The sequence below is a fragment of the Diabrotica virgifera genome, chromosome 4, assembly GCF_917563875.1.
Source record: "Diabrotica virgifera virgifera chromosome 4, PGI_DIABVI_V3a".
Taxonomy (NCBI): domain Eukaryota; kingdom Metazoa; phylum Arthropoda; class Insecta; order Coleoptera; family Chrysomelidae; genus Diabrotica; species Diabrotica virgifera.
The window spans coordinates 145025521-145044538 of NC_065446.1; the positions used below are offsets into that span (position 1 = coordinate 145025521).

A 19018-nucleotide genomic window follows, 5' to 3' on the forward strand; every position below is an offset into this window, starting at 1 on the left:
TTGATTTGTTACCCTTTCCTTAAATTCTCATGCAAAAATCAGACTGCTATTACTAACAAACACGTTTCCTGTTATTTGACATATTCTTCGTGTTCCACTCATTAAAATGCCCAGTTGGTGATAAACACCAGTCTGATTTTTGCATGAGAGTTTAATGAAATGGTAACAAATAAATTGGAAGTTCTGTCCGACAAAATACATGAAACGTTTTCGTAGTCTGACGGTCCAAATTTTTAACCTGTTCCATAATTAAAATTTCCCTGTTCCAGTGTTCCCATACATACAAGTTTGTCCGACTAAACACCGTTAAGCTATTAACAAATTTTCAGATTGCCATTAATCAACTTTTTTTTGGTACGCGGGATCCAGGTCTAATGATTTGATTGACGTTTCGACTTCCAACTCGGACGTCGTTATCAAAACACAAAATATTACTAAATTAAACAAAAATGTTGTTGCTTAGTAAAAAAAATTCTTCTAATAATTTAATTTAATTTGACTCATTCATATCGGCATTTCAGACATATATTATACATTTTAAAGTCTTCTACTTTAAAATGATATTTTTATGTTTATAAAATGAAACTTTTACAGTACATATATAGCTCTAACATTTCTGAAGATAACGGTACCTGATTTAAGCTTCAATTCTTATTCTGATAAAGGTTATGAATTTTTCAAAGTAAAAGGTGCTGATTTGTGCATTGCAAAGTTTAGTCGCAAAAGTTGAGTGACGAAATTTCAAATTTAGCCTTTTAATTACGTTTATGTTAAAATAGAGAGTACAAAGAAATTTTCTGGAAAATTTTAGATCAAAATGTTTTATAGAAAAAAAAATAGTGCATCTTTTATTATCGACATTAGAAATCCCCAATATAACGGTTATTTTTCGAGATACTGACCATGGGTGGCGAATGGCTAATTTTGGTCTTACATTATGTTTTTGACGGTGCTGAAAAGTAAAATGAAATTTATTTTAAATTTTAGGTGGGGGAATATTGTCAAAATCGCAATTTTACCATGAAAATAAAAAAAAGTGAAATCACGTTTATTTGCGTTTAACTCGCTACAACTCTGGTCGGCTTTAGTATTTTTTTCAAGGTTTGTACACTATATGTTGCTCACTTTTTTGAAGACAACGGTATCTGTTTTAAGATTTTAGCAAAGTTTAATCGCAAAAGTTGAGGGACAAAATTTAAAATTTATCTTATTAATCACGTTTATGTTAAAACACAGAGTAAAAAGAAGTTTTCTGGAAAGTTTTAGTTAAAATGTTTTATAGAAAAAAATTGGCGCAACTTTTAATATAGACATGTTATATACTAAACTATACATCCCCAAAATAACGCTTATTTTCGGGACACTGGCCATGGGAGGTGAATGGCTAATTTTGGTCATATTTTGTTTTAGATGGTGCTGCCAACTAAAAAGAGGTTTATTTTGAATTTTATGTAAGGGAACATTGTCAAAATCGCAATTTTAACCTAAAAATGAATAAAAAAAGTGAAGTCACGATTTTTTACCTTTAACTCGCTACAACTCTGTTTCATTTTAATATTTTTTTCTAAAATTTCTACAGCATGTATTTCTCACCTTTGTGAAAGTAACTGTAGTCTTTCTGTCTTTTCTTTATAAAAGTTATGAATTTTTTAAAATAAAATGTGCAGATTCGTGAATTGCAGAGTTAAATCGCAAAAATTAAGTGGCAAAATGTAAAATTTATCTATATGATCCGTTTATGTTAAACCATAGAACTCAAAGAAGTTTTATGGAGAGTTTTAGGTCTAGATGTGTTATAGAAAAAATATGGTTCGATTTTAATTTTAAGAAAAACATGGTTTAACTTTTTTTATTTTTAGGGCAAAACTGCGATTTTGACAATGTTCTCCCACCTAAAATTCAAAATAAACTTGATTTTCGTTTTTAGCACTTTCAAAAACATAAAGTAAGACCAAAATTAGCCATTCACCACCAATGATCAGTATCTCGAAAAATTAGCGTTATTTTGGGGATTTATAACGTAGATGTTAAACGTTGCACCATTTGTTTTCTATAAAACATTTTGATCCAAAACTTTCCAGAATACTTTTTTGTACTCATGTTTTATTTTTGAATTTGATTTAAAATCTATATTTCAAACTTTGTCAGTCAAAATTTGCGATTAAACTTTGCAATTCACGAATCTGCACCTTGTACTTTAAAAGATTCATAACTTTTACTAGAAAGAGACTAAAAGCTTAAAGCAGAAACCACTCTCTTCAAAAAAGTGAGCGATATATAGTGTACAAACTTTAGAAAAAATATTAAAACGGACCAGAGTTGCAGCGAGCTAAAGGCAAAAAAAAACGTGATTTCATTTTTTTTTTAGGGTACAATTGCAATTTTGACAATATTCCCCCACCAAAAATAATCTAAGACTAAAATTAGCCATCCACCACCCATGGTCAATATCTCAAAAAAATAAGCGTTATATTGGGGATTTCTAATGCCGACATTAAAAGTTGCACTATTTTTTTTTTCTATAAAATATTTTGATCTTAAACTTACCAGAAAACTTCTTTGTACTCTCTACTTTAACATAAACGTGATTAAGAAGCTAAATTTTAAACTTCGTCACACAACTTTTGCGATTAAACTTTGCAATGCACAAATCCGCACCTTTTTCTTTAAAAATTTCATAACCTTTATCATGATAAGAATAAAAACTTGAAGCAGGTACCTTTGTCTTTAGAAATGTTAGAGCTATACACTGTAAAAATTTCGAAAAAAATATTAAAATGGAACAGAGTTGAAGCGAGGTAAACGCAAAAAAACGTGATTTCATTTTTTTTTTATTTTTAGGTTAAAATTGCGATTTTGACAATGTTCCCACACATAAAATTCAAAATAAACCCCATTTTCGTTTTCAGCACCCTCGAAAATATAAAGTATGAATAAAATTAGCCATTTACCCCTCCGCGGTCAGTATCTCGAAAACTAAGCGCTTTTTTGAGGGTGTCTCGCTCGTGTATAATATCACAAAAAATTGTAACGTGGTAGTATGAAAAATAGAGGATACGGCAACGGTGTTACAAGTGATGGTCGGATCCAATGCCAAAATCTACACAGACATATTAGGGTGCGCTAATACCCAAGATGTCCGAAAATGCTCTATAAGGGAACTATTCGAATTTTTCGAAAAAAAAAATAGTTTTATAAACATCATTTTTGGCGATAAAAATTTTTTTCAATAATAGTTTTGTAGGATTTTTGAGGACTAATAAGACTGTGTAAATTAAGTTGCGTAAGATCCGTTAATTTTTAATTGAGGTGGGTTTAAAGGGCTCGAATAAGGGGATATTTGCTCGTAAATTGATGTTTTAAACAGCTATATCTCGCTAACTGTTCACTGTAATGAAAATCTATGCATAAGGAAATTTTAGCAATTAAAAAAGCTACAATTTAGTAGTCTATCATTTTTTTCGTATCTCCAGTATTTTCGGAGATATTTTGAAGAAAATGATAAAAAATACAAAATTGCAAAAAATCAATTTTTCTTTAAACTCCAATTTTTCTAAAATTAGGCCTTTTAAATGGGTCAATCTTCTTGGGTGTATTGATAATATAAATATAAAAGGAATTACAGAAAGGCGAAGACCAATTTTTAGTTACAAGGGTAGGTACGGGGTTGTTTTCACTGTTTTTTTTTTCGTAGAGAAAAATAGGTACCGACTTTTTTTTGATCATAAGTTGCTCAATTTTTATGCTAGAAACTTTTTATTATTTTTTTTTAAGATCTTATTGTATGCTTGAAAAAACATCATGTAAGTTTTCCTGGAAAAATTCAAAGTTTTCCCGTTATTTGGCTTTGATTGTTTCAAATTATGCATTTGACGAAAAAAGCTAACCTTTAACTTGCTGTATCTAGGTTTGTATTGGTCGTAAAAATATTATAGAAAAACATTTTTGTTTGTGTTACTAAAAAATACAATTTTGATATCCACAGTTTTTTTTATTAAATGCATTTTTTTCGAGTTATTCTCAAAAAACCCTCTAAAAAAGTGTATCTTTCCGTCGAAAAACTGTTACTTTCAACCACGAATAGCTCGAAAAATATTAGTTTTACGAAGAAAATGTAAAAACATTTTTTTCTTAAAATTACTTTTTTCATTGATTTACATGGTTAAAATGTAATAAAAAATTCCCACCCCCGAGATGGGGGTGGCAACTACCCCCAAGGTTTTAGCGTACAGCAGCATGATATAGAAAATGATCCTTGGACTATTCCCTACCATCTGTGAAAATTTCAAGTAAATCCATGCTGGACGAAAAAATTGCGAGCCAAAATGCTTCATTTCCTCGACTATAATAGGTATCTTTGTTTTTATATTATAAGGGCGGTGATTGTTCATACTTTGCTTACTTTGAAAATATTTGATTTTAGTATTAGTTAGTCTTCAGTAGTTGCAATTGGCTGTGTTGTGTTCAGATAATAATATATATTTATTCAAATTCAGTTTTGTGTTTAAAAAAAAATCAGGAAAGGTAAGTGAAATTGAAAATTATTATGCTATAATATTTCTCAAATAAATAGTATCTAGCATTTGCATTTTGTCAAAGAAAATTGCTTAGGAACTATTTATATTTAAAGGGATAGGCGCAAAATCTTGGTCCAATGCTATTTAAACGCATTTATTTTTTTCGTGTATTTTTTAAAAATATTTTTGAAAAATTTAAGCGCAGAATGAAAGATTACATTAGTACCAAGGGCCGAAAGTCCCTAAAAACTTCTATAATGTTTATTTTAATAAGAGACAGGAGTGAAAAAAGTAAATGTAGTGATTTTTAATTTCAAATATTTCATTCAAAATAACGTTTTTGTTTATTCTAAGGGACTTTCAGTTCTCGGTAATAATGTAATCTTTCATTCTGCGCTTAAATTTTTCAAAAATATTTATTAGTTTTATCAGGATTCGAGAAAATAATGCATTTAAGTAGCATTGGACCAAGATATTGCGCCTACCCCCTTAACTACTTTTGCTTTTTTATTACTTTATTTTTTACTAAATTTAGTTCAATAATGAGTTAAAGAAAGGCCCATATTAAATTTAATATTATGTTCGGTTTCAAGCAAATATTGTTGTTTATAGTTCATTGAATCACGGTTTTTGCTTTAAATTTTAAAGATCCGATTGGATTGACATGAAATTTAACATAGGTACACATAGCTAACATGTCAAAGAAAAAAAGTGATATTGTGCCGACGTGTGCTTTTGCCCTGGGAGTGACTTTCACCCCTTTTCGTGGGTGGAAAAATTACGTTTAAAGAAAGTCTGGAGATGGATAAACTGACTAATAATTCTAAGCAACTTTTTTTCTATAGAGGTTTTTCACTAAGTCAATACTTTTGTAATTATTTGCGAGTAACTGGGCTCATTTTTCAACAAACAACCACGTTTTTAGACGGTTTTTCGCAAATAACTCAGTAACTAACTATTTTATCGAAAAAAATATTCTTAGCAAAAATACAGCATATAAAAAAATTTAAAAAATAGTGTATGAATGAAGCATCTAGACACCGTAAAATCAGAGTTGTAGCTAATGAAAAATAGGTTCATATTCGTCAAATTCCAAATCGACGTGAAATAAACAAAAAATGAAGCACTTTTGGGGAAAACTCATTGCAAGTTTTATTTTTATTTTTAAAATAAGCTTTATTTTTATATTTTTTAAGTTTCTAGCATCAGAAGTAAAAAAAAAAATAAAATATTAAATGCACACGGACGCGTTAGCGACATATATCTAGAGACAGAGAAAATTCTCTTAAGTAGGAGACCTATTGTTATTTTATTTATTTTATTCAAATACCTACTGTAATAGTATTATCATATTTTATTATTTGCAATAACCGTCTCTTCCAGCCCCGGTTGAATTTTTATTTAATTGTTTTTTACAGTATGGAACAAAAACGAAAAAAATTGTCTGGAAGTCAATATAAAAAGATACGCATGCAGAAAGAAGAACAAGGGAGAAAATTAAGCAATGTCATGAAAGAATTTTTGGTACAAAAGTCTTGTTTAGATGAGCCGTCTACGTCGCCAACAGCGACTGCTACAAATTTGTCAAATAAAAATTTAGTTCCTTTTTCTGGAGATAAAGAAAAACAAGAAATAATGTCATCAGTAGTTCCTCAACAACCGGGAAGCAGTAGCAGTGGCTGCCACCAGATAGTACAAGAAATTCCTTCTGATCCTGCTTTATGGAATATTTTCAGTATGTATTCGGAAACACGTCAAATATTGGTTGAGAGAGGTCCATATCAAATTAAAGAATTTGATTTTCCTATTAATAAAGGAAAGCGTAGATTCTCATCTTTGCATTATTCGAAAATGTTGAGCAATGGTGAAGTAGTAGAAAGAAGTTGGTTAATTTATTCTGTTACAAATGATGCCGTGTTTTGCTTTTGTTGCTTTTTATTTGATAATTTATCCACTATCAGTGATTGGCCCAAAAAGGGATATTCTGATTGGGGCAATCTTACAAGAGCTGTCACAATGCACGAAAAGTCGGTTAATCATAGAAATGCTTTTAGAGCATGGCAAGAATTGGACATTCGGCTAAAGCAGAAAAAAACCATTGATGCCGAATACCAACGAATAATGGATAAGGAAATTCTACATTGGAGAGAAGTTCTGAAAAGAATTTTGTCAATAATTAGACTTTTGGCCTCACAGTGTTTAGCTTTTCGTGGAACAACTAATCATTTATTTCAACCTAATAATGGAAACTTTTTAAAATTAGTAGAATTGCTCTCGGAGTTTGATCCAGTAATGGAAGAGCATATCATGAGAGTTCAACGAGAGTCTGATAAATGGTCTGTGACTTATTTAAGCAACAGTACGCAAGATGAATTGATAAGTTTAATGGGAAATGTTGTTTTAAACAAAATTGTTGAAATAGCAAAAATCGCTCTAAATATTTTTCTATCATCGCCGATTGTACCCCAGACGTAAGTCATATTAAACAGCTCTCATTGACGCTAAGAGTTGTCGCTTTTGATTCTAGTCAGAATAAATATGATATTGAAGAATTTTTTATCGGATTTTTGAAGCTAGTGATTCAACCGGTAGAGGTTTAACAGAACTTATTTTGGCAAATTTGGAAAAGTTAGGTGTTGAGTTAAAATGGCTCAGAGGGCAAGGCTATGATAACGGGGCCAATATGAAAGGAATAAGAAAGGGTGTGCAAACTAGAATACTTGAAAAATATCCCAGGGCGTTTTACGTGCCCTGCGCATGCCACTCGTTAAACTTAGTTATAAATGACGCAGCGTCTTCTTCTACAGAAACAACAACCTTTTTCTGTATTATACAAGAACTGTACAATTTTTTTTCTGGTTCTACAAAGCGTTGGGAAGTTCTAAAAAAACATGTTTCACAACTAACTCTAAAACCGTTGAGTGTTACTAGATGATCAAGTCGAATAGATGCATTGAAACCTTTAAGATTTCAATTTTGTGAAATATATGATGCCTTGTTTGAAATAATAGAAGACGTCAACAAAGATTCAGAAACTAAAGTCAAAGCACGAGGATTAGCAAAAAATATTACAAATTATAAATTTATATGCGGTGCAGTTCTTTGCCATGATATTTTATTTCACATAAATTCAGTATCAAAGATGTTGCAACATGTAACTATAAATTTATCAGACTCTGTAAAAATGTTGTCAGACACTATAGAAAAAATTAAAAGTTACAGACAATCTGGCTTTGACCAAATGAAAATTACTGCTAATGAAATTGCCGAAGATCTTGATATAAGTTCCGAATTTCCAGCTGAAAATGAAATTCGAGCCAGGAGAAAAAAGCGTCAATTTAATTACGAAAAAACTGTGGATGATCTCTTAACAGAGGAAGACAAATTTAAAATAAATGTTTTCATCTATATTTTAGATATTGTCATTAATTCTTTGACTGATCGATTTTCGCTTAGAGAAACTCATTATAAAAATTTTAAATTTTTATATGATATTTTTAAATTGAGGCAAATAGATGATAAAACGCTGGAAAAATATTATATGAATCTTCATTAGATACTTTCAGTAGAAAAAGAAAAAGTATCGGATATAGAGGCAAATTATCTTCTAGAAGAATTGCGTGATATATCGCAAATGATACAATATTCCATGAAACCTTTGGAGGGTTTGAACTATTTGTGCCAAAATAATCTAATTTCTTTGTACCCAAATGTAGTTGTGTCACTAAGAATTCTATTAACACTCCCTGTGTCGGTAGCTAGTGGGGAAAGAAGTTTTTCAAAATTAAAAATTATCAAAAACTATTTACGCAGCTCCATAACACAATCAAAACTAAAAAATTTAGCACTAATTTCAATAGAATCCTCACTAGCTGCTACTTTAGACTACAGCAATCTAATTGGCGAGTTTGCCAAAGTTAAAGTCAGAAGGGTAAAATTGTGATTTTTCTAAATTGTATTTAACATAGGCGTAGCGTGACCTAATAATTTGGGGGGGCACGGGGTCTACGGGGGGGGGGGGGGAGTGGTGGTCCCGTGGAAACTTTTTTGAAAACTACCACTTAAGAACTAAAGTAAAGTATATGTGTATTTTTGTTAAACATTGGTTTTAATCAATTTTTACTATATTGATGGATTGTAAAAAGACTCAATTTCAAAATATACAAGTTTATTCTATTCTAGACATAACTGCATGGACATTTATAACAAAAACAAATTTGTGTACAAGACAAAGTTTTAAGGTGAACAGAACTACAGTAATGGTTTTCAACGAACCAATTTTCGTTAGTTCTAATGAAGCATTAGCCTCCTATCGGCTAGATTTGAAAATCTGTCAACTAACAGATCTAGTTTTTTATCTTTCATGTATTCAGACGTCAATTCTTGCTCAATAGACATCAGGGCAAGCCCACTTAAGCGGTCTTCTGTCATGGTGCTTCGAAGAAATGTCTTTAGCCTTCGTAGTGTAGAAAACGATCTTTCTGCGCTTGCTGTTGTGATAGGCCACGAAAGTGATATTTCTAGTAGCTGCCAAACATCTGGTGCACTGGCTTGAAGATCATTCTCAATAAAAAAATCAGCCAACTCTTGGAACGTTACTCTTGTGGTTGCTTTGTCTGTTTTGACAAAATTGTTCTTTGCATAACAGTGAAAAAACTTAAGATGTGCAGAGAAACTTAAAGACAAGTTATAAAACTTTTGGATTGCCATAACAGCGTTGTTGTCAATTTCGGTCCAATTAAATAGTAACTGGGCAATGCAGTTGATTTTATCATAATCGTTCTTGGAAAAACGAGATTGCAAGTTTACAATTACTGTGTCTAAAGCAGCAAAGTAAATGTCAGTCTTGAACATCTGTTCAGGTGATTGATGAAATGCAGCATCTGAAGAGCTACTACTAGCTTCAAGTTTTTTCGGAATCTTCCGTTTGCGTGGTAGTGAAGGCCTTTCAACTGACAAACCTTTCATACCATATTTGTTACACTGTTCTTCTGACTCATTCCACATCTGAATAAAACCATCATCATTTCTGTCCAGTTTTAAACAGTCAATGACTGATTCAACTTTTGCAAAAACCTTAGAAATGTCAAGAGATTCACTCTGCAGTTCTTTGGAGAGTATATCAGTCTGACTCAAAACGCTGTGCAATAGTTTTAAACTGAATACAAATTCAAATGTGCTGATTTGTTTGGCTAGACCATCAGCTTCGGCTGCAATTTTACGATTTGATACATCGTTTGCAATAACTTCCAAAGTTTCGTACACTTCAGGGAGCTGCTCTAGAATTACATGGATTGCTTTGTGTCGAACTGTCCATCTAGTTCGAGACAAGCTCACCAGTCTTTTCATTTTTGTTTCTCCGCTTTGCTTACATATTGATTCAAATATTGAAAACCTGTTAGCTGATGCATTAATTAAGTTATACAGGTTATTTACTATGGATAAGCAATTCCGAAGCTGTCTTATTTCTTCACAAAATCTCTGAACAGCCAGATCAAGCAAGTGGGCATGGCAGTGTGTGTACAAAGCTTTAGGCTCTTCTTCTTGGAACCTTGAGGCAACACCTTTGAATTTGCCGCTCATGTTACTAGCTCCATCATATGCCTGGCCGTGCATTTTATTTAAGCTTATACCCAACTGCTGCAGATACTGTTTAATAGTGTGATGTAAATTTTCACCAGTAGTGTCTGACACATCAACGAAGCCCAAAAACCTTTCATTGATTTTAATGTGTCCATCTATTTTAGTAATGTATCGAATGCAAATGCTAAGCTGTTCACGGGTTGAAATATCCGTAGTTTCATCACAAATAATTGAGTAGGCCAAAGCCTCACTCACCTCTTGGACAATTTGTTAAAGCATTTCACTTTTTATGCAATCTATTATCTCATTTTGTACCTGGGCACTTTTGTATGAATGGACTGGGGATTTCATTAATGTTTGGATTCCTTCCTCCATTTCAGTAGATCTCAGTTCTAGCAGTTCTATAAAGTTCCCCCTGTTAAATGAAGCAGTACTCTCATCATGTCCTCTTAAGGCAAGATTCTGTTTTCCAAGGAATAGGATGTTTTCAATTATGAATTTTAAATACCTCCTATTCATCTCAACCATTTTAGTATGTGCCGAGGACAACGAATCTGCTACCGTGCTTCCTGCTTTTCTATACTCATTGAGAAACTGTTTAGATTTTTGATGCATTTCACTCTTCTCATGTTTCCTGAATTTTTCCAAAGCTTTCTTCCAATTGTTCATGCCCAGTTTAGTGAATGACTCCTCCCCGCGACCAGACTTATGTTGACAAAATAGTCGCATGGGTAACAAAATGCAGCGTCTGTAATGGGGCTATATTCGACCCAATTAAATTCACTGTACCAGGATTCTTTGAACTGCCTCGATTTGGATTGAATCTTGCTTACCTTAAAACAATCAACAGGCTGAAATGCTCCTTTTGCAATATCTGCACTTTGTACTCCCAATGAAGGATCTCTACTTTCGCCCTGGAATGTAGCATCACGATCTGGGCGTAAACAAGATGGCGATTTATCACCAACGCTACCTCCAGTGCTACTTCCCGCTAAATGTCTATCTTCATTTACACTTTCACTTGAATTTCCAAGTTTTTTAAAGAATGTTAGTACAGAGGACTGTTTCTTAGACATGATAACAAACGAACATCCGCAAAAATTACACAAACAATAGCAGCTCAGCTAGTAACAATAAGCTTATTGAACGAATAAAACGTGGCGACCACCTACACAACACAACACACGCGCACTGAGCTGGTATGATATCCCTCCGCCAGGCGTCGGCTGGGCTCGGGTGCATTCGATCGGCTGCTCCAGCTCGGGCGCAACCGGCCAGAGTCGGCTCACCGGCACTTGTAAATTTAGTTGTAACACGCGCATACTTTACACACACAGAATCAAATTAGATGCATACAGAAAAATAGACTAACGGGGGATCTATATTAGTTATTCATTCGTAACTTTTAGTGTATACATATACGTAATTTAAAGATAATTTATATTATTTTTTTCTTTTTTTGCATAATGTTGGGGGGGGGGCACGTGCCCCCCCGGCCCGACGCCACTGGTATTTAATGTTAATACCTACATTTAATTTAAAGTACGTTTTGTTTTTAAAATAAAATTGTTGTTCATTTTGTGTAGTTTTATTTAATAAAAATAAAAGTTAAGCTTCAATAATATTTAGGGGCGGCATTTCGAAGACTTGCATCATATTGAAAATATCTACCGCACGGCCCTGATAGTACAGCTCGGTACGGTATAGGTTATTTGCTTGAGTTGCAAATTGAACGAAAATAATTAAACTAACTTTTGCGTCCAAAAACGAAAATATGCCTCATGTGGAGTTACACTTACAACGAGGAAAGATTATTGGTCTTGTGAAGAAAGTAGTGTTCTCAGCGGGACATAGCTGTAGAGCTAGGCATAATACAGGGCGTTCTGTCCAAAACCTATGCTAGGTAACAGGAACTAGGAAAGCTCAAAAATAAAGCAAGGGAAAGTCTCCAAAAGTAATAACGGATCTCCACGATCGTTTAATTGTCCAATCAGCTGGAAGAGACCCAACTATTTCTCACTTGCAGCACCAAAGGCAGCTTTTGGAAGCTACAGGTGTAACTGTTTCAGTTGAAACGATAAGAAGAAGAATTCGTACCAAGAAGTATACAGCAGGAAACAGCTATGGGTTCCCGAGTTATCCAGGCAGCACAAGATTGATCGGCTAAATTGGTGTCTTCACCACCAAAACTGGAACATTGGAAATTGACAAAATGTGCTATTTTCAAAAAAAAGTCAGGATTTGTGTAAAATCAGATAACCCATGAAATCGTGTACTTAGAGATCGAGAAAGACAAGCTAGAACGAAAACTGTCAGATCTGTTCACAAATATACAAGGGGAAGTATAATGTTCTGGAGAGGAATTGTGATCCGTAAAAAACTCCTTTAATTTTCATCCAATCAACTGTAACTGCTCACAGGTATGTTGATAACCTGTAGTCAGGCTCTGGAGAGGTGCAAAAGGAGAAAAATTAATTTTATGGCATGATAATGGGCCTCTATATTCCATTAGAGTGACTACAGACATCATTGAAGCAGAAGGTATCCCTTGCTTGGAGTGGCCTGCTTGCTCGCCCGAGCTTAATCCTATAGAATATTAGTGGGATACGCTTAAAAGAAAAATTATAGCTCGCCGGGATATTCCACAAAAACCGCACGGCTAGTACAAGCTGCTCTTAAAGGATGGAGCAACCTACCACAACAAAATGTTGATAATTAGATTAGGAGCACGCCCACGCAAACTGAAGCTTGCATAATTTCTAGAGGTGATAACACTGAATACCACAAAATACAAAAAAAAATAAATAAAAACAATTTAAACATTATTAGTTTTACATTGAAATTTTGTATGCTATTGACTTTAAAGCAACTACTTTCAATTTGTTTGTTAAATACTTTATTGTTTTATTTAATTGTTATGTATTTGTTATTAAATTGCTTTAAAATAAATATTGTTTGACTTCGTGTGTTCGTTTTTTAAATACGCACGAAATAGTAAGAAAGATCAGATGATTCCTTATAAGTTTGAGTGTGTGTATATCTAAATTTTTATTATGAGTTCCCAGAGTTCTTAAAAATTTCGACATAATTTCAAAATTAAATTCATTAAATTGTCTGGCCAAAAAATTGAAGCGAACTTAGTTTTTTGTGCTCTTTTTATACCTATGTGCAAACGGATTTTGAAAATTTCAATATACAGGGTGTTGTTTCAAGGTTACAATTACTTTATATCGTTTTGTTAATCCGGACCTGGATTTTTGTTGTGATGTGTAAGTGGGTCGTTCGAATGTCGTAAATAAGTATTAATTATTTTTAAAATGGGTATTTATTTAATAACTTTAATAATTTATTGTTAAAAGTGCTTTTAAAATCTGCTTTTTAATTTCAGTGTTCTTAAAAGTATCAATATATTTAATTTCAAAATAAGTCATTAAATTTCCTTCACAAAAAATTAAAGCAAACCGATAAACTCAGATTTTTGTGGTCTTTTCAAATGTGCAAACAAATTTTGAAAATTTTAATATACAGGGTGTTGTTTCAAGATCACAATTACTTTATGTTTTTTTTTTTGTTAATCCGGACCTGGTTTTTTGCTTCTGATTAATAATTGGGTCGTTCCAATGTGGTAAATAAGTATTGATTAATTTTAAAATGAGTATTTATTCAATAGCTTTAATAATTTATAATTAAAAGTTAATAATACCTGCTTTTTAATGTCAGAGTTCTTAAAAAATTCAATATAATTTCAAAATTAAAGACATAAAATTGTCTGGCCGAAAAATTGAAGCGAACGATTAGACTTAGTTTCTTGTGCTCTTTTCAAATATGCCAACAGATTTTCAGAATTTCAATATACGGGGTGTTGTTTTTAGGTCACAATTACTTTATAATTTTTTGTTAATCCGGACCTGGATTTTTCTTGTGATTAGTATGTCGGTCGTTTGGGTTTTGGATAAGACACATGTGTACCAAATAACAAAAAATATACAGGATGGTTCTAAAGTTATGGATTAGGAAATAAATTGGCAAAATCGATAAAACACCCTGTAACTTGGTCATAAAAGTCGGTAGGGCAAAAACTGTAGTATACCTAGAACCGCTTCGGTGATCTCTATTCACAATTAAAGTATTTCCGTTTCCCAATGAAACACCCTGTATAATAATTTGTTATTTATTTGATGCTGTTGGTGAAGATTCAAAAACTTAAGAATGAGGTTTTATTTGTCGTAAATTTTTGGTAAAAAATACACGTACCACTTAAAATTGTTTGCCAGCTTATGTTCTCAAGCATTGCATTTTTACTCTCGTAAAACCTATCTGCTACTTATTTAATTCCTCATTGATTACTGGCATCTTTCCTGATTTTTGGAAAACTAGTTATTTAACACCAATAAGTCTGGTAATAAAAATGATGTTGAAAATTATCGAGCGGTTTGTAACCAATTTGTATTACCCAAACTTTTTGAGTGCCTTGTAAATAACTTTTTGACGTGGAATTGTAAAGATATAATTGATGTTAGACAACATGGCTTTTCTAAAGGTAAGTCTACATGCACGAACTTAATATTGTATACTAATTTCATTGCTAATTCAGTTGAACAGAAGGGTCAGGTTGACGCTATCTACACAGACTTCTCTAAAGCCTTCGATAGAGTTAACCATGATCTGCTTATTGCTAAATTAAAAGGCTATGTTATATATCTGGTAGATGTCAGTATGTTAAATATGGAAATTGTTTATCTCAACGAGTATCTGTAACCTCGGGAGTTCCTCAGGGGTCTCATATTGGGCCTCTCTTATTTAATATATTTGTTAATGCCCACATAACAATTTCATGTTCTTAGTAGATTCATAGAACATACTTTTCAGAAAAAGTATATACTTAGAATATGCGTAATTACCATTGCGAATGTGCAGAGTATATACTGAGTATATACTACATTACAGTACTTAAACGTTCTATGTATATACTTAGAATGTACCACCGCACTTCTTTTCAGTATATACCAAGAACATACTTTTTAGAAGATTCTAAGGAGGTTTAGAAGATTCTATTTATATACTTAGAATGTACTATCGCACATATTTTTAGTATATGGGAAGAATATTTCAAGGATGTGCTATATTTCTCAGAAGTATGTTTTCAACATCACCCAATCTCGTCCTAGGTTCTACTAATATATTATATTTACATATTCTAAATGCATATGAGAATGTAATTATTACATTCTACAATATTGCGTAAAAAGTAAGTATAAAATATATAAACTTTAGTTAGTTATATAGGTACATACCTATGTATAATAAATATTATATGGGTAAGTAAAGTAGCCTATATATAAAATATAAGTAATATCTTTAGTTATTATGTGCACATCAAATTAAAAATTTATAGGTATCTATATACATTATACATACTTTTACTTACTAGGTAGTTAGGAAATATTGAAGTACCAATCTGAATTTATTATTTTCAAGCTGCTTTTTATGTTCTTAAAAATGTTTTAATCCTTGTAGCTAGAAATACTTCGTCTTGGCTTCGTCCTAAACTGTACTGGAAACTATTTTCATATTTGGCCCTTTTGTTACCTATCCCCTTCCGTTGTGCAGGTATAAAAAAATATGCAATGCAAGGGTCAGAATGACAATGAATTGCCGTTTCCGAATTTCCGAAAATTATAGGTAAAAATACTTTATTCTATAAACTCAAATCAAAATGGTATATTCATTTCAATTGAAAACGAAACGAGAATTTCTCATTTTTCTTCAATAGAATTAAGTTTTAAACTGTTTTACCATACAATTAAAACGGTTTAAAAAAATTAATCAGATAGTTCTGTAGTACCTACCAAAATACCTAAATTTTATTAATTATTCTTAACGCGAAGTTGATAATCTATATTCTAACATTATTCTTCTTCCTATAGGTACATACAGTATATTCTTTTTAAGATATTTTAAAAGTATATACAAGTATGTGTTAAGCATATACTTTTGCATATACTTACGCATATACTAAGAATATTCGATTAAGGTATATTCTAAGAATAAACTTTTACGAACATTCCGAGATACTACGTACACGAATGTGCTCAGTATATTCGGTACAAGAATATTCTTTGAAGCACATGCAAAGAACATGAAATTTAGAATGTTTTTATGGTACATGCTATGCTTGTACTACGCATATACTAAAAAGGATATACTTCGACGAATGTTGGTAGGATATGCTTAGAACATGATGCGAACATCATTGTTATGTGGGTGATATATCCTCAGTGATTAAAAGTAGTAAATTTCTAATGTTTGCTGATGACCTTAAAATATTTCGAATAGTAAATAACCTAGTTGACGCCTCTTTGTTACAGAATGATATTAAAAGCTTAGCTAGTTGGTATAAGGTAAACATGCTATACTTAAATATAAAAAAAATGTTTTAAAATTACTTTTGGAAGATCAAGAGAGTTTGTAAATTATGATTATTGTATAAATAATGTACCATTAGAGGAACGTCATAATATTAAGGATTTAGGTATAAATTTTGATTCTAAATTAATTTTTAAATATCACATTAACGAAACTTCAGCTAAAGCTTTAAAAATGTTGGGATTTATTCTAAGAAACTGTAATCAGCTTTCAGTACAAACTTTAAAAATGTTATACTTTAGTTTAGTTCGATCAGTTTTGGAGCATGGTTATCTCATTTGGTCTCCTTCATATAATAGTGACATTTAAAGTATCGAGAGAGTTCAGAATAAATTCTTGAGAGTATGTGCTTACAAGATTAGTTTTATTAGAGAGCAATACACATATGATGATATACTGTCAATACTAAATATCTCACCACTACATCATAGAAGGTGTCAAGCGGATTTATGTTTCCTTTTTAAGATTATAAATGGATATGTTCAAGATCCAGAGTTACTAAGTTTAATAAGTTTTAATGTTAATACTAGAAGAACTCGTAACACTGAGATTTTCAACATTCCATTCCACACTACAAATTATGGTCAAAATGAACCCATTACAAGAATTTTACGAACTGCCAATGAGCACAGCAATAGTTTAGAGTTATTTGGAATATCTATAGCAACATTGAGAAGAAATCAGTTGAGAGATTTTAAACATTATTTGATAACTTAAGCTACTACTTTTATTGAATTTTGTTTAATTTTAATTTTGGTTTGTTTTTTTAACGCAACCTATTGAACCTATGCTTTGTAAAGGTTGACGTCGTATTTTTGTAAAAATGGTATATCCGTAAAATAAATAAATAAAAATATTTACTGTTCGATTTTAAAAGTTGTTTTATAAGCAAGCTGGGAAATAGGTAACAAATATACACGCATATATAATTATGTGTTTATATTTGTTGATGTAAGGGGAAAAAAAGCAACATTTTATTTGAAAATGTTTATAATTCTTAAACAGTATATTTCCTATAATGTTTACACCGATCGCAAGAAAAAATATTCTAAATTAATAGCATATACCTATAATAGATTACACAATGTTGTACGATTATTCGAATCGATACATTGTACATACCTCTAATCGTACAACATTGTTTAATCTATTTAAAGATGTTATATGATTTTTTACTTTAATTAAATTTTTTTCTAATTTCTCAGATTCTAGTTTTTGTTATTTTGTTAATTGTTTATTTAAAGCTATTAATTTAAACTTATTTTTTTACCTGTTTTTCCAGGTTGTTTTTTTTCTTGTGTTTTATGCGAAATTCCTTCTCATTTATTTTTCTAACCTTGTTAAGTAAGGGTTCCATTGTTCAGTTATATTCATTTTGGGTAAAAGAATCATTTGTTGCTTCACCCATTTCTTCTATGTTGTTCTGTCTGGATCACTCAAATCTTCTGTCTCGCCCTGTTCTGGATCACTCAAATCTTCTGTCTCGCCCTATTCTGGATCACTCAAATCTTCTGTCTCGCCCTGTTCTGGATTACTCAAATCTTCTGTCTCGCCCTGTTCTGGATCAGCTACATATTCTGTCTCGCCCTGTTCTGGCTTGTTACACTCATTCTCATCTTCATCACTCACATCCACGTAATCCATTTCATGTTCTTTCGCACTATTCATATCACGCAAATCTGAAACATCTCCTTCCTCACCCACATCACTTAACTCAAGAAATTCTTCTCGCTTCACAATCCGATATGTCCTCGTATTTCACTCGGGCATTACCCAGAAAAGTCACTCCCGAATTAGTGTAACGAAAGATGGATCGGATAGAAATTCTATAGAACTCAAACTTTCGCTCACTACTTCGTCACTTATTCTGATATTTTTTCTTGCGATCGGTGCCGACGTTATATGAAATATACTGTTTAAAACTGTAACTACATATAAGGGATGGTGGTATTTATACTATATTATATTCTTCTTTAAACAGGCTTTTGACAAACTAAGTAGAAGAAAAATGATCCAAGACTTACAAGAGAGCAAAATACCAAATAAAATTATAAGAATGATAGAAATGACAATGCGAGATTCCCAAGCAACAATAGACACCGGAAGAGAGAGAACAGAAATAATAAAAATAACAAATGGAGTAAGACAAGGAGATGCGCTCTCAACGGTATTATTTATTCTATCATTAGACAAGATAATAAAAAAGTTGTCAAACGCAGGAACTATAAATAAAAATACAGTACAAATAATTGGATATGCGGACGATATAACCATAGTAGCAACAGATAAAAGGGCATTAAAGAAAACCTTCCAAGAAATAGAAAACGAATCCAAACTGAGAGGACTGCAAATAAATGAAAATAAAACAAAATACATGAATGTAAGTAAAAAAAAGAAGACGCATCTGACAGAAATGACAATAGACGCACACAGCTTCGAAGAGGTTGAAACGTTCAAATATTTGGGAGTATCAGTCAACAGAAGAAATGAAA

The 19018-nt window shown here is 31.9% G+C and overlaps 1 protein-coding gene across 3 annotated transcripts in view; it reads left to right on the forward strand.

Annotated features, from left to right (window-relative positions):
- The window catches only part of LOC126883185 (G-patch domain and KOW motifs-containing protein), a 546084-nt gene that overhangs the window by 192940 nt on the left and 334126 nt on the right, over positions 1-19018 (forward strand). Inside the window, exon 4 of one of the 3 annotated variants that reach the window (XM_050648426.1) lies at positions 5936-7927. The exons of the other annotated variants lie outside the window; for them this stretch is intronic. Coding sequence (XP_050504383.1) covers positions 5936-6992 — 1057 coding nt within the window. The 3' untranslated portion in view covers positions 6993-7927. Of the gene's footprint in view, positions 1-5935; positions 7928-19018 lie in introns of those variants that run through there. 3 annotated transcript variants of the gene reach the window in all.